The sequence below is a fragment of the Anser cygnoides genome, chromosome 1 (genome assembly GCF_040182565.1).
Source record: "Anser cygnoides isolate HZ-2024a breed goose chromosome 1, Taihu_goose_T2T_genome, whole genome shotgun sequence".
Taxonomy (NCBI): domain Eukaryota; kingdom Metazoa; phylum Chordata; class Aves; order Anseriformes; family Anatidae; genus Anser; species Anser cygnoides.
Genome location: NC_089873.1, coordinates 204601405 through 204617303, shown reverse-complemented (window position 1 = coordinate 204617303; position 15899 = coordinate 204601405). Strand labels below are relative to the sequence as shown.

Below are 15899 nucleotides of genomic sequence, written 5' to 3'. Positions count from 1 at the left end.
CCTGGCATTTCAGCAGTGCCCAGATGGGCACAAAGAAGCAGCGTGGCCTAATTCAACCTGGCTGTCCGCAACCAGGAGCTGCCCTGTCAGCCTCCATGCGGACAGGCTGCCAGTGCGGTCTTTGTGCCCAGAGAGCGTGCGTCACACTGGCAGCTGCCACGGAACCAGGTCGAGCCCCAGCGAGGAGGTTCCTTTGGAAGAACATCCCAGGAGCAGCCCATAACAGCCTCCGACGAGCAGGCAGCAGAATTCAGGCGGAGACAGGCAGGGCATTACCCTGGCAAGCCGAGCCTCCCGCTGTGCGTAAAGGTCCTTCCTGCCAGTGGCATGAATGGGGCCACTGCAGGGCAGCTCACAGAGCACCATTAGGGGGGCCGTGGAGGGAATGGCAGAAATGACCAAAGTAACCCGGCCTTTCTCCTCAGTTTCTCTTGCAGAGGTCCCAGGAGCAAAGCTGCCACAGAAGACACTGCCACACAGTGCCACAGGTGAAGGCAGGAGAGAATCCGTCTGCCCCAGCACTGCCCCACAAGGACTCTTTCAGGCAGCGGGACTCACAGCAGCAGTCCCTTGTGTCTGAAGTGCCTGCAGCACAGACATCGTCATCTGAAAGGGTCACGGCCAAGCTGCCCCTGCAGAACTGGAGGCCTCTGGCATCTTCAGCTGCACAGCGAAGGGCACAAGAGCAGTCCAGGTCCAGACAGACAGGCACAGGCCACCCGGGACCAGAGGCTCTGCCAGGGCGCCATCACCAGGCATCTCTGTCTTCAGTGAAAAGGCGGCTGCTGGCAGAGCCCCTGCACCAGCAAGCCCAGACAGGGCTGAGAAGCAAGGGCAGCAGGGACATGGAGTACACAGTGTACAAACCTTCAGTCTCCACAGTCATAAGACAACGCCAGGGCCTGCAACGAGGGAGCCAACAGTGGTCCTGTGGGTTCGGATGAAGAGGAAGAGATTGTCAGCCTGCAATTCCGGGACCAACCCCAGGCTACAGAACACCATCTCTCACCACAGCAGGCCTTTCCCCAAAATGGGAAGAAGAAGAGTCAGCACTCGCCCAAAAGCAGCCCTGTACAGCCCCTGCCGAAGAAATGGAAGACCCAGTAAAGGTCTTTGTCTCCACTGCCATTAGCAACGCCGTAGCTTGCCAGGGCAGCCATGAGCGAGGCAAGGCTTTCTCACCTTTGGACAGACGTCCCAGGAGCAGGCCAGCATAAGTTGTCCACCACCCCTCACAGACGAGTGGCCAGAATTGGAAGAAGAGTCAGCACCGTGCCAAAAACAGCCCTGCAGCCTCTGCCGAGGACATGGAACACCCAGTAGGAGGCCTTCGTCTCCAGTGTCATTAGCACAGGCACTGCAATGAGGGAGCCATGAGGAGGCAGAGCTTCCAGTCCCTTGTGCAGAGGTCCCAGGAGCAAAGGCCACAGAACACCTGGTTTCCTCTCCTAACAGCAGTGGCCAGGATTTGAAGGAGAGTCGGCAGGCTGCCCCACACTGCCCCACAGACTCTTTCACGGCACTGCAGGGACACAGCCAGTCCCACTGTCTGAAGTCCTGCAGACAATGGCTGCAAAGCTGGGAACACGGCCAACGGCCTGCAGAACTGGAGGACCTGGCACACACGGGGTGCACAGCGACATCAACAAGATCAGTCCAGGTCCAGACAGACATGGACAGCAGGTGGACCACTGCTCTGCCAGGCGCCTGATCACCAGGCACGTTCAGGAAGCGGCATGCTGCAAGTAGAGACCCTGCACCAGCAAGCCCAGACAGGGCTGAGAAGCAAGGGCAGCAGGGACAGATACACATCAAACCCAGGCAGGGGAGCGGCAAGGATGAGAAAAGCCAGGGCCGGGGCAGGAAGGAAAGTGGTCCTGTGGGTTCGGATGAAGAGGAAGAGATTGTCATCTTCAACTCCTGGATCAACCCCAGGTTCCCCAGCCTCTTCCAGGACCCACAGGCCTTTCCCCAGGAAGAGGGCAGCTCAGCCAGCAGCGTGGACAGGAGGCTGCAGCAGAAGCAGCAGAACCCCCAACAAGTGCCTCACTTGGCTCACTGGACACTGAAACATCGCCTGCTTGCCTGGAAGAGAGGCACGGCACGCCTCTCACCGCAACAGTACCGGTCAGAGAGCAGGCCAGCAAGTTGTCCATCAGCCCCTGCTTTTGAAGACAAGGGCTACAGAGCGCCTCCCCAGACACGTGGGGAAGAGATTGTCATCTTCAACTCCTGGATCAACCCCAGGTTCCCCAGCCTCTTCCAGGACCCACACTCCCCATCGAGCACAGCAGCGTGGACAGGGATGGCTGCAGCAGAAGCAGGGAACCCCCAACAAGCTCTCTTGGCCCAACCCACGGACACTGCGCCATCAGCTGCTCCCCTGGCAGAAGGTCCAGGGGAAGAGAGGCACAGCACGCCTCTCACTGAAACAGTACCGGCGGAGAGCAGGCCGGCAAGTCCTCCATCAGCCCCTGCTTTTGAAGACGAGGGGAACAGAGCGCCTCCCCTGACATGCCGGGTTCCAGAGTCAAAGCCATCAGCCTGTCCCACTCCCATCGAGCACAGCACTGCAGTGATGGTTGAGAGCCAGGGACGTGCCCAACACGCCTCCAGTGCCTGTGATGAAGATCTGTATGAAACAGCCCGGATCATCGTGTCTGCAGTCCTACGCCATGCTGTAGCCATGAGCCAGGGAGCCACGAGCAAGGCACCAACTGCTCCCTCGGCCACAGGACCCAGCGTGCCTCCTCCCACAGCAGAGCCTGTAGACTGTACATCCTCGGCCTCTGCCTTGGCTGGAGGTGCTGTAGGGGAAGCCATGGAAGCCCCTCTCACTGCAGCAGCGGCGCCACAAGAAGAAGTGGCTTCTCCTGTGACTGCAGATCTTCTCAGGGAGGACATCACAGATCTCAGTCCAGCAGCAGCTGATGAAGCAGGAGCAGCAGCTACTCCCTTGGCTATGGTTCCGGGGCACCAGGTAAGCACAGCACGAGTGGTGGGCACCGGGCACCGAGGGCAGCCAGAGGCAGAAGTAGCACGTGGGGTGTGCGTGCTGGGGAGCTGTCTGCTGCTCTCCATTTCCAGACGCCCCAGGCACAAGGGCTGACATCCCTCTCATCACCTGCTTGTGCTCTTGCTCTCCCCATGCAGGTTGCCGCCGAGCAGGGAGGCCAAGCGCAGTCCTCCTCCTGCACCAAAGACATGCCAGCGGATGAGCCAGCAACGTCCCAGGCACAAGCACCGTCCCAGGGTCTGTTGGCCGGGCCTGTTCAGCGCAGCGAGCAGCACCAAGGACTAGGTAGGTTGGCAGCACCACGCGCCGGGGGGCTGGCTGGTCCTGGGCCACCCCTCCCTGGGAAAGGCCTTGAAGGGGGGGAAAGGCTTGCCCAGCCCCCGCTCAGGCCCTAACCTACACCTCTCTTTCCCCCACAGGCATCCTTGACCTCGCACAAGCCCCAGCGCGCCAGCCACGGCCCTCCCGCCTCAGGAGGGCACTTCGGGCTCTGCGCAGGGCTTTCTGCTGCAGCTGCATCGCAGGACAGCGAGAGTAGCGGCGCCCGGCTGCCAGCACCAGGACGGTGCTTGGAGGTGGCAGCTGGCCCTCAGGAAGCTTTGCAGTGCCCACAGAAGCATCACTGGGAGGCACAGGACAGCGCCCCAGGAATTCAGATGCCCCACCACATCCTGCCCCCAGCCTCAGCTCAGCTGCGGCTGCTTTCTGCTGTGAATAAAAGCTCAGGCAGACTTTTGCCCCCAATGCTCCTCTCTGTGCCGTTGATCTCAGGAGAAAGAGTGATGCAGGCCATGCCAACCTGGCACCCTGGGCCTGTCACAGTCATGGAATTACAGGATCATGGAATCGCTTAGGTTGGAAAACACCTCAGAGATCATCACCTCCAACCGTTATCCTAGCACCGCCGAGTCTACCACTGAACCATGTCCCTAGGCACCAGATTCACATGGCTTTCGAATACCTCCAGGGATGGTGACTCATTTACTTCCCTGGGCAGCCTGTTCCAATTCTTCACAACCCTTCAATTCAAGACATTTTGCCTAGTACCCACCTAAACCTCCCCCTGTGCCACTTTTTCCTCTTCTCCTATCGCCTGTTGCTTGGGAGAAGAGACTGACCCGCATGGCACTACAACCTTCTCTGAGGTCCTTGTACAGAGCGATAAGGTCCCCCCCGAGCCTCCTTTTCTCTAGGCTACGTAACCCCAGCTCCCTCAACACTCCTCACACGACTTGCTCCCTAGACCCTTCACCGGCTTCCTTGCCCTTGTTTGGACACTCTCCAGCACCTCCCCGTCCTCCTTGCAGCTAGGGGCCCAAAACTGAACACGGTATTCATGGTGCGGCCTCACCAGAGCTGAGTACAGGGGGAGAATCACTTCCCTTGTCCTACTGTGGCCTCCCTGGCCACACTATTTCTGGTACAAGACAGGATGTACCAGATCCTGGTACGGCCTTCTTTGCCACCTCAGCACACCGCTGCCTCATACTCATCTGGCTATCGACCAGTACCCCCACAGTCCCTTCCGACAGGCAGCTTTGCAGCCACTCTTCCCTCAGCCTGTGGCGCTGCATGGGCTTGTTGTGCCCTGTGAGAAAAATCTTAATATTTTTTTCAGACAGAGTCTTCTGTGAAGCTATACAATACACAATTGCAACAGCAGGACTATGGTGAGCAGGAGCGCCCAGCAAAAGTATATCATAACCTTATATTCCCTAGTACCTGATGCTTGATTCCTCCCCTGTTTCCTCATTGACTGAGCACTACAGCTTCACAAACTACGCGATGCTTACTACAATACCATATATGTACAACTTTATTTGACCAACCTTTAATTTCTCCTGTTCGTTTTTTTTTTTCTTCATCTCTCATGACTAGAGGGCCTGTGATTTTTGTTTTTACTCATTTTCAACTGCTTGTCTTGTTTATCTTAGTTATCCTTATTTTGGGACAGCGGGACCCTCCCCTTATCTGCTTAACGTACAACCCACTGCTACGCCGTGCTGTAGCCATAAGCCTGGGAGCCAAGAGCAAAGCACAAACTGCTCCCTCGGCCACAGGGCACAGGGTGATTCCTCTAACAGCAGAGCCTGTATAATGTGAATCTACAGCATCTGCTTTAGCTGGAGGTCCTGTGGGGGAGACCAACAAAGGCCCTCTCACAGCAGAAGCAGCACCAGGAGAAGGAGACGTGGATTCTCCCTGAACTGCTGACCTTGTGGAAGAAGCCAGTGAAGCCGCTCTTGCTCAAGCAGCAGCACCAGAGGAAGAAGAAGTGGCTTCTCCCTGGGCTGGAGGCCCTGTTTGGGAAGCCAGCGAAGCCACTCTCGCTGCAAGGTTTCCTTCAGTACGAAGTAAAAGAAAGGCCACTTGGGTCTAGAAGCCGCCCGCCATCACTGACAGCCATGCTGGGGACAGCCCAAGGCCTCAGCCAGCTTGTGGCTCGGGGGGAAAACAGAACTTCAAAATGGCCGCCAGTGCTGACAGGGACTGTATCGGGAGCCGCCCTGTCAGGAAGAGGCATTTCTCTCTCTGTTCACTGAGGCAGCATCTCTCTTGTAGGGCCACCAGTGAGCAGGTGAAAGAAGAAAGAAGCAATGTACTGTCTACAGCAGAGCCTGTAGACTGTACACCGTCAGCCTCTGCTTTAGCTGCAGGCCCTGTGGGGGAGAGCAGTGAAGCCCCTCTCAGTGCAGAAGCAGAACCACGAGAAGGAGAAGTGGCTTCTCCCTCGGCTGGAGGCCCTGCGTGGGACGCCAAGGAGGCTGTTCTCTCTGAATCAGCAGCTTCAGCGTCCTCTTCACAGGCCTTTCCCCATGAAGTGTGCAGCTCATCCAACTGCTCCCTCAGCCACAGGGCACAGGGTGCCTCCTCCCACAGCAGAGCCTGTAGACTGTACCTCCTCAGCCTCTGCCTTGGCTGCAGGCCCTGTGGGGGAGACCACTGAAGCCCCCCTCACTGCAGAAGCAGCACCATGAGAAGGAGAAGTGTATTCTCTCTGGGCTGCTGACCCTGTGGGAGAAGCCAGTGAAGCCGCTCTTGCTAAAGCAGCAGCACCAGACGAAGAAGAATTCGCTTCTCCATGGGCTGGAGGCCCTGTGGGGCAACAAGGCTGCCAATGCCGTGCTGCAGGCTGGCACGGCCCGCAGATCCCAGGCTGCCAAGCCCAACGTGCAGCCGCCAAGCAGGCGCCAGCTGCCAGAGGCTGCAGGAAGGTTCCAGAAGCAGCGGCAGCGCCCCGGGCAGGGGCAGCCACGAGTGCAGGAGCTGCTCGTGGGATGTGGGCTCAGGGGCAGACGCCTGCCCCTGCAGGGGACAAGGCCCACCCAGAGCCTGCCCACCGGCATGGGCCTGCCCAGACATCCTGGGGGGAAGCCCTGGCCACAGCCAGTGATCCGGGGGGATGCAGAAGCCCCTCACAAATGATGCGAAAAACGGGGCCCACAAGTGAGAGGCCATGTCACTTACAATGGAACCCTGCAGTACTTGGAGAAAAGAGGCACTGTCTCTCCAGACAGCAGGTTTCCTTCAGCACAAAGAAAAAGAAAGGCCTCTTGGGTCTAGATGCCGCCCGCCATCACTGACAGCCAGGCTGGGGACAGCCCAAGGCCTCAGCCAGCTTGTGGCACAGGGGGAAACCAGAAGTGCAAAATGGCCACCAGGGCTGTCAGAGCTGCCGGTCGGGAGCTGCCCAAGGTTAGTGGAATTAGTTGGGATCTTATCAATGTTTATAAATACCTGAAGCGTGGCAGACAGAGGCATTTGGCCAACCTCTTTTCAGTGGTTTGTGGGGACAGGACAAGGCGTAATGGCCACAAGATGGAGCCCAGGAAGTTCCGCACCAACATGCAAAAGGACTTCTTCACGGTGAGGGTGACGGAGCACTGAAACAGGCTGCCCAGGGAGGTTGTGGAGTGTCCTTCTCTGGAGATATTCAAGGCCCATCTGGACACCTACCTGGGCAGCCTGCTCTAAGGAACCTGCTTTGGCAGGGCGGTTGGACGCGATGATCTCTCGAGGTCCCTTCCAACCCCAACAATTCTGTGATTCTGTGAAATTTCCACTGCAAAAACACCTGCCACTGCAAAAACACAACTTTGGTTCTCACAATTCCCCCTTCTTCTTTTCTCACTCCTATTGTTGTTTCTGCACTTCTACACATCCTCCATCCTTGAGTTTTTCCAACATTAGGGCACAATATTTTTCTTCCCAAGTCAGGGGGATGACAGATATGCAATGCCTTTATCATTTTAATACCAACAATACCGCCCTGTGGGGGAGGCCAGCAAAGCCCCTCTCACTGCAGCAGCAGCACCAAAGGAAGAACGAAAAGAAGTGGCTTCTCCTTTGGCTGGAGGCCCTGCGTGCGAAGTCAGCAAAGACCCTCTCGCTCCAGGAGCAACGGCACAAGAAGGAGAAGCGGCTTCTCCCTGGGCTGGACAACCTGTGGAGGAAGCCAGTGAAGCCCCTCTTGGTCCAGCAGCAGCACCAGACGAAGAAGAAGTGGCTTCTCCTTTGAGTGCAGAGCCTCTCAAGGAGGACAGCACCGATCTTCTCAGCCCCGCAGCAGCTGAGGAAACAGGAGCAGTGGCTTCTCCCTTGGTTCCTGGGTGCCAGGTAAGCACAGCGTGCGTGGTGGGCACGAGGCCCTCAGGGAGCTTTGCAGCACCCACAGAAGCATCACAGGGAGGCACAGGACAGCGTCCCAGTGTGAGAAAAATCTCAATATTTTTTTAGTCAGGGTCTTCTGTAAAGCTATTTTATTCACAATTGCAATGGTGGGCCTCCTGCGAGCAGGAACGCGCACTGAAAGTATACCATAACCTTATATTCCCTATTACCCGACACCTGACTTCTCCCCTGTTTCCTCATGGGCTGAGTACTACGGGTTTACAACTACTTACGCCTTTCTATACCATATATGTACAATTTTATTTGACCAACCTTTCATTTCTCCTTTTCCTTTCCTTCATCTCTCGTGACTAGAGGGCCCGTGATTTATTTTTTTTCTACTAATTTTGCGCAGCTCATCCTGTTTGTGTTAGCTACCCTCCTTATTTTGGGACAGCGGGACCTTCCCTTTATCTGCCTAATGTACTTCCCACTGCTTTGCTACTGCCATGCCTGCACAATCTCTTTGGAATATGCAAGGTTAGTGGAATTTTCCCATGCAAAAACACCTGCCGCTGCAAAAACACAACTTTGTTTCTCACAATGCCCCCCTCTTCTTTTCTTACTCCTCTTGCTGTTTCTGCACTTCTTCACATCCCCCACTCTTCTCTTTTTCCAACATTACGGCCCAATGTCACGGGGGATGACATTCGCAGTGCCATTATCTTTAGAATTCCAACAAATAGCTGTTTGAGCCAATTCCATTCAGGTAACCGCAAAAGTCACTTCCTCCCAAATGTTTCTAAATCCCCGGGAAGTGTCATCTTGAGCCGCTCTGTGTAGGATTTGTTTCCTTCCCAAATATTTTTGAGATCAGTCAAATTCGCCCCTTTTGATCTACAGACATACAACAACTAGCATTAATTACAATACACGCTCTCCTGTGAGGCTAAAAATAAATCAAATACCATTTGGTTCTGGAGTACTATTTTTGGCAAGTTTGTTACTTCCTCTTGTAGTGCCTGCACTGCATGCAGAGTGTTATTTTCTAGTTGCACAATGAGTGACAGTGGAGTGGCAAGGATGACACAAGCCAGGGCCAGGGCAGGAAGGAAAGTGGTCCTGTGGGTTCAGATGAAGAGGAAGAGATTGTCATCTTCAAGTCCTGGATCAACCCCAGGTTCCCCAGCCTCTTTGAGGACCCACGGACATTTTCCCCAGGAAGAGGGCAGCTCAGCCAGGAGCGCGGACAGGGAGGCTGCAGCACAAGAAGCAGAACCCTCAACAAGTGTCTCTCTTGGCTCATTGGACACGGAAACATCGCCTGCTTGCCTGGAAGAGAGGCACGGCACGCCTCTCACCGCAACACAACCGTCAGAGAGCAGGCCAGCAAGTTGTCCATCAGCCCCTGCTTTTGAAGACGAGGGCTACAGAGCGCCTCCCCAGACACGTGGGGCTCAAGAGTCAAAGCCATCAGCCTGCCCCACTCCCATCGAGCACAGCACTGCAGTGATGGTTGAGAGCCAGGGACGTGCCCAACATGCCTCCAGTGCCTGTGATGAAGATCTGCATGAAACAGCCCGGACCCTGGTTTCCGCAGTCCTAAGACAAGCTGTAGCCATGAGCCGGGGAGCCACGAGCAAGGCACCAACTGCTCCCTTGGCCACAGGACCCAGGGTGCCTCCTCCCACTGCAGAGCCTGCAGACTCTGCATCCTCAGCATCTGCCTTGGCTGGAGCACTGGGGGACCTGGCACACACGGGGTGCACAGTGACAGCAACAAGATCAGCCGGGGTCCAGACAGACGCGGAGAGCAGGTGGACCACTGCTCTGCCAGGGCCTGATCCCCGGCTATGTGCAGGAAGAATGGCTGCAAGCAGAGACCCGGCACCAGCTAGCCCAGACGGGGGTGAGAAGCAAGGGCAACAGAGAGAGCAACATGTCAAACCCAGGCAGGGGAGTGGCGACAAGGCGACAAGCCAGGGCTGGGGCAGGAAGGAAAGTGGTCCTGTGGGTTCGGATGAAGAGGAAGAAATGGTCATCTTCACCTCCTGGATCAACCCCAGGCTCCCCAGCCTCTTCCAGGACCCACAGGCCTTTCCCCACACATAGGGCAGTTCACCCAGCAGCGTAGACTGCAAGGCTGCAGCAGAAGAAGCAGAACACCCGACAAGCGCCTCTCTTGGCTCACTGGAGCCCACGGACACTGCACCGTCAGCTGCTTCCGTGGCTGAATGTCCAGGGGAAGAGAGGTACGGCACGCCTCTCACGGGAATAAAACTGGCAGAGAGCAGGCCAGCAGGTCCTCCGTTAGCCCCTGCTTGAGAAGGTGAGGGCTACAGAGCGCCTCCCCCCACACCAGTGTCTCAGGACTCAAAGCCATCAGCCTGTCCCCTCCCCAGCGAGCACAGCACTGCGGCAATGGCTGAGACCCAGGGAAGCGACCAACATGCCTGCAGTGCCTGTGACGAAGACCTTTATGACAGCCCAGATCATCGTCTCTGCAGTCCTACACCATGCTGTAGCCACGAGCCAGGGAACCACGAGCAAGGCAACAAATCTCCCTCGGCCACAGGGCCCAGGGTGCCTCCTTCCACAGCAGAGCCTGCAGCGTCTATATCCTCAGCATCTGCTTTAGCTGGAGGCCCTCCTGGGAAGGCCAATGAAGCCCCTCTTGCTCAAGCAGCAGCACCAGAGGAAGAAGAAGTGGCTTCTCCCTGGGCTGGAGGCCCTGTGTGGGAAGCCACGAAGCCACTCTCGCTGCAAGGTTTCCTTCAGTACGAAGGAAAGGAAAGGTCTCTTGGGTCTAGGTCGCCCGCCATCACTGACGGCCAGGCTGGGGACAGCCCAAGGCCTCAGCCAGCTTGTGGCACAGCGGGAAACCAGAACTGCAAACTGGCAGCCAGGGCTGTCAGAGGATGTTTCGGGAGCTGCCCAGTCAGGGAGAGGCGTTCCGATCTCTGTTCACTAAGGCAGCATCTCTCTTGTAGGGCCACCAGTGAGCTGAGCAACCCGGGGCCAAAAGCCACCGCTCACCACCTCTCAGCACAGCAATGTCCCAAAATTGGAAGAAGAGTTAGCACCCTGCCCCACGCAGCCCTGCAGCTCCTGCCGAGGACATGGAAGGCCAAGTAAAGGCCTCCGTCTCCAGGGGCATTAGCAATGCCATAGCCTGCAACGAGGGAGCCACGAGGCAGCCAAAGCTTTCTGCTTTGTGCAGAGGTCCCAGGAGCAAAGGCCACACAACACCACCTCTCCTAACAACAGTGCCCCAAAATTTGAAGAAGAGTCATCACCCTGCCAAAAACAGCCCTGCAGAACGTGCCAGAGAAATGGAAGACCAGGTAAAAGCCTTAGTCTCCCGTGTCATTAGCAATGCAATAGCCCGCAACGAGAGACCTATAAGGGAGGCAACGCTTTCTCCCTTGGACAGAGGCCCCAGGAGCAAAGGCTGCAAAACATCACCTCTCCTCACAGCAGTGCCCGAAAATTTGAAGAAGAGTCAGCACTCGTCCAAAAAAAAGCCCTGCAGCCCCTGCCAAGGACATAGAAGACCCAGTAAAGGCCTTCATCTCCAGGGTCATTAGCAGTGCCATAGCCTGCAACGAGGAATCTATGAGGGAGGCAAGGCTTTTTGCCCTGGGCAGAGGTCCAAGGAGCAAAGGCTACACAAGACCACCTCTCCTCAAAGCAGTGCCCCAAAATTTGAAGAAGAGTCAGCACCGTGCCAAAAACAGCCCTGCATCCCCTGCCAAGGACATGGAAGGCCAAGTAAAGGCCTTCGTCTCCAGGGGCATTAGCATTGCCGTAGCCTGCAATGAGGGAGCTATGAGGGAGGCAAGGATTTTGCCCTGGCCAGAGGACTTATAAGCAGAGGCCACAGGACACCACCTCTCGTCACAGCAGTGCCCCAAAATTTGAAGAAGAGTCAGCACCCTGCCAAAAACAGCCCTGCAGCCCCTGCCAAAGAAATGGAAGACCAAGTAAACATCTTCGTCCTCAGTGTCATTAGCAATGCCATTGCCTGCAACGAGGGAGCCATGAGGGAGGCAATGCTTTCTCCCTTGGACAGACGTCCCAGGATCAAAGGCCACAGAACACCACCTCTTCCCACAGCAGTGCCCCAGAATTTGAGAAGAGTGAGCACCCTGCCCCACACAGCCCCACAGACACTTTCATGGCACTGTGGGACACAGCACAGTCCCTTGTGTCTGAAGTCCTGGCAAAGACGATGGCTGGAAGCTGGTAATACGGCCAAAGACCTGCAGAACCGGGGGATCTGGCACACACAGGGTGCAAAGTGACACCAACAAGAGCAGTCAAGGTCCAGACAGACATGGACAGCAGGTGACGACTGCTCTGCCAGGCGCGATCACCTGGAAGGTAAACGAACCACGGCTGCCAGCCAGAGCCCCTGTGCCAGCAAGCCCAGGCAAGGGGGGAGAAGCAAGAGCAGCAGAGAGAGCAAAACTTCAAACCCAGGTAGGGGAGCGGCAACGAGGGGACAAGCCAGGGCCTGGGCAGGAAACCAAAGGGTCACGGGGGATGGGATGAGGAGGAAGAAATGGTCATCTTCACCTCCTGGATCAACCCCAGGCTCCCCAGCCTCTTCCAGGACCCACAGGCCTGTCCCCAGAAAGTGTACAGCTCATCCAGCAGCACAGACCGGAAGTCTGCAGCACAAGAAGCAGAACCCCCCAAAAACGCCTCTCTTGGCTCATTGGAGTCCACAGAGACTGAACCATCAGATGCTTGCCTGGCAGAAGGTCCAGGGGAAGAGAGGCACGGCACGCCTCCCACCGCAACACAACCGTCAGAGAGCAGGCCGGCAAGTCCTCCATCAGCCCCTGCTTTTGAAGACGAGGGCTACAGAGCGCCTCCCCAGACACGTGGGGCTCAAGAGTCAAAGCCATCAGCCTGCCCCACTCCCATCGAGCACAGCACTGCAGTGATGGTTGAGAGCCAGGGACGTGCCCAACATGCCTCCAGTGCCTGTGATGAAGATCTGCATGAAACAGCCCGGACCCTGGTTTCCGCAGTCCTAAGACAAGCTGTAGCCATGAGCCGGGGAGCCACGAGCAAGGCACCAACTGCTCCCTTGGCCACAGGACCCAGGGTGCCTCCTCCCACTGCAGAGCCTGCAGACTCTGCATCCTCAGCATCTGCCTTGGCTGGAGCACTGGGGGACCTGGCACACACGGGGTGCACAGTGACAGCAACAAGATCAGCCGGGGTCCAGACAGACGCGGAGAGCAGGTGGACCACTGCTCTGCCAGGGCCTGATCCCCGGCTATGTGCAGGAAGAATGGCTGCAAGCAGAGACCCGGCACCAGCTAGCCCAGACAGGGGTGAGAAGCAAGGGCAACAGAGAGAGCAACATGTCAAACCCAGGCAGGGGAGTGGCGACAAGGCGACAAGCCAGGGCTGGGGCAGGAAGGAAAGTGGTCCTGTGGGTTCGGATGAAGAGGAAGAAATGGTCATCTTCACCTCCTGGATCAACCCCAGGCTCCCCAGCCTCTTCCAGGACCCACAGGCCTTTCCCCACACATAGGGCAGTTCACCCAGCAGCGTAGACTGCAAGGCTGCAGCAGAAGAAGCAGAACACCCGACAAGCGCCTCTCTTGGCTCACTGGAGCCCACGGACACTGCACCGTCAGCTGCTTCCGTGGCTGAATGTCCAGGGGAAGAGAGGTACGGCACGCCTCTCACGGGAATAAAACTGGCAGAGAGCAGGCCAGCAGGTCCTCCGTTAGCCCCTGCTTGAGAAGGTGAGGGCTACAGAGCGCCTCCCCCCACACCAGTGTCTCAGGACTCAAAGCCATCAGCCTGTCCCCTCCCCAGCGAGCACAGCACTGCGGCAATGGCTGAGACCCAGGGAAGCGACCAACATGCCTGCAGTGCCTGTGACGAAGACCTTTATGACAGCCCAGATCATCGTCTCTGCAGTCCTACACCATGCTGTAGCCACGAGCCAGGGAACCACGAGCAAGGCAACAAATCTCCCTCGGCCACAGGGCCCAGGGTGCCTCCTTCCACAGCAGAGCCTGCAGCGTCTATATCCTCAGCATCTGCTTTAGCTGGAGGCCCTCCTGGGAAGGCCAATGAAGCCCCTCTTGCTCAAGCAGCAGCACCAGAGGAAGAAGAAGTGGCTTCTCCCTGGGCTGGAGGCCCTGTGTGGGAAGCCACGAAGCCACTCTCGCTGCAAGGTTTCCTTCAGTACGAAGGAAAGGAAAGGTCTCTTGGGTCTAGGTCGCCCGCCATCACTGACGGCCAGGCTGGGGACAGCCCAAGGCCTCAGCCAGCTTGTGGCACAGCGGGAAACCAGAACTGCAAACTGGCAGCCAGGGCTGTCAGAGGATGTTTCGGGAGCTGCCCAGTCAGGGAGAGGCGTTCCGATCTCTGTTCACTAAGGCAGCATCTCTCTTGTAGGGCCACCAGTGAGCTGAGCAACCCGGGGCCAAAAGCCACCGCTCACCACCTCTCAGCACAGCAATGTCCCAAAATTGGAAGAAGAGTTAGCACCCTGCCCCACGCAGCCCTGCAGCTCCTGCCGAGGACATGGAAGGCCAAGTAAAGGCCTCCGTCTCCAGGGGCATTAGCAATGCCATAGCCTGCAACGAGGGAGCCACGAGGCAGCCAAAGCTTTCTGCTTTGTGCAGAGGTCCCAGGAGCAAAGGCCACACAACACCACCTCTCCTAACAACAGTGCCCCAAAATTTGAAGAAGAGTCATCACCCTGCCAAAAACAGCCCTGCAGAACGTGCCAGAGAAATGGAAGACCAGGTAAAAGCCTTAGTCTCCCGTGTCATTAGCAATGCAATAGCCCGCAACGAGAGACCTATAAGGGAGGCAACGCTTTCTCCCTTGGACAGAGGCCCCAGGAGCAAAGGCTGCAAAACATCACCTCTCCTCACAGCAGTGCCCGAAAATTTGAAGAAGAGTCAGCACTCGTCCAAAAAAAAGCCCTGCAGCCCCTGCCAAGGACATAGAAGACCCAGTAAAGGCCTTCATCTCCAGGGTCATTAGCAGTGCCATAGCCTGCAACGAGGAATCTAGGAGGGAGGCAAGGCTTTTTGCCCTGGGCAGAGGTCCAAGGAGCAAAGGCTACACAAGACCACCTCTCCTCAAAGCAGTGCCCCAAAATTTGAAGAAGAGTCAGCACCGTGCCAAAAACAGCCCTGCATCCCCTGCCAAGGACATGGAAGGCCAAGTAAAGGCCTTCGTCTCCAGGGGCATTAGCATTGCCGTAGCCTGCAATGAGGGAGCTATGAGGGAGGCAAGGATTTTGCCCTGGCCAGAGGACTTATAAGCAGAGGCCACAGGACACCACCTCTCGTCACAGCAGTGCCCCAAAATTTGAAGAAGAGTCAGCACCCTGCCAAAAACAGCCCTGCAGCCCCTGCCAAAGAAATGGAAGACCAAGTAAACATCTTCGTCCTCAGTGTCATTAGCAATGCCATTGCCTGCAACGAGGGAGCCATGAGGGAGGCAATGCTTTCTCCCTTGGACAGACGTCCCAGGATCAAAGGCCACAGAACACCACCTCTTCCCACAGCAGTGCCCCAGAATTTGAGAAGAGTGAGCACCCTGCCCCACACAGCCCCACAGACACTTTCATGGCACTGTGGGACACAGCACAGTCCCTTGTGTCTGAAGTCCTGGCAAAGACGATGGCTGGAAGCTGGTAATACGGCCAAAGACCTGCAGAACCGGGGGATCTGGCACACACAGGGTGCAAAGTGACACCAACAAGAGCAGTCAAGGTCCAGACAGACATGGACAGCAGGTGACGACTGCTCTGCCAGGCGCGATCACCTGGAAGGTAAACGAACCACGGCTGCCAGCCAGAGCCCCTGTGCCAGCAAGCCCAGGCAAGGGGGGAGAAGCAAGAGCAGCAGAGAGAGCAAAACTTCAAACCCAGGTAGGGGAGCGGCAACGAGGGGACAAGCCAGGGCCTGGGCAGGAAACCAAAGGGTCACGGGGGATGGGATGAGGAGGAAGAAATGGTCATCTTCACCTCCTGGATCAACCCCAGGCTCCCCAGCCTCTTCCAGGACCCACAGGCCTGTCCCCAGAAAGTGTACAGCTCATCCAGCAGCACAGACCGGAAGTCTGCAGCACAAGAAGCAGAACCCCCCAAAAACGCCTCTCTTGGCTCATTGGAGTCCACAGAGACTGAACCATCAGATGCTTGCCTGGCAGAAGGTCCAGGGGAAGAGAGGCACGGCACGCCTCCCACCGCAACACAGCCGTCAGAGAGCAGGCCGGCAAG

General features: G+C 56.9%; 1 protein-coding gene across 1 annotated transcript; it reads left to right on the top strand.

Moving 5' to 3' along the window:
- The first annotated feature begins 2611 nt into the window (after positions 1-2611).
- On the top strand, positions 2612-3768 carry LOC136789631 (myristoylated alanine-rich C-kinase substrate-like). Its single transcript, XM_066989935.1, has 3 exons — positions 2612-2980; positions 3154-3301; positions 3436-3768. The coding sequence occupies exons 1-3, from the start codon at positions 2687-2689 to the stop codon at positions 3552-3554; spliced, it is 561 nt and encodes a 186-aa protein (XP_066846036.1). The 5' UTR covers positions 2612-2686; the 3' UTR covers positions 3555-3768.
- Positions 3769-15899: the final 12131 nt, after the last annotated feature.

Excerpts from the sequence above, each read along its gene's own strand:
- LOC136789631 (XM_066989935.1), top strand. The coding sequence starts at position 2,687 with ATGAGCCAGGGAGCCACGAGCAAGGCACCAACTGCTCCCTCGGCCACA. Across the intron at positions 2,981-3,153 it reads CTATGGTTCCGGGGCACCAG|GTTGCCGCCGAGCAGGGAGG; the intron begins GTAAGCACAGCA and ends CTCCCCATGCAG. Across the intron at positions 3,302-3,435 it reads CGAGCAGCACCAAGGACTAG|GCATCCTTGACCTCGCACAA; the intron begins GTAGGTTGGCAG and ends TTTCCCCCACAG.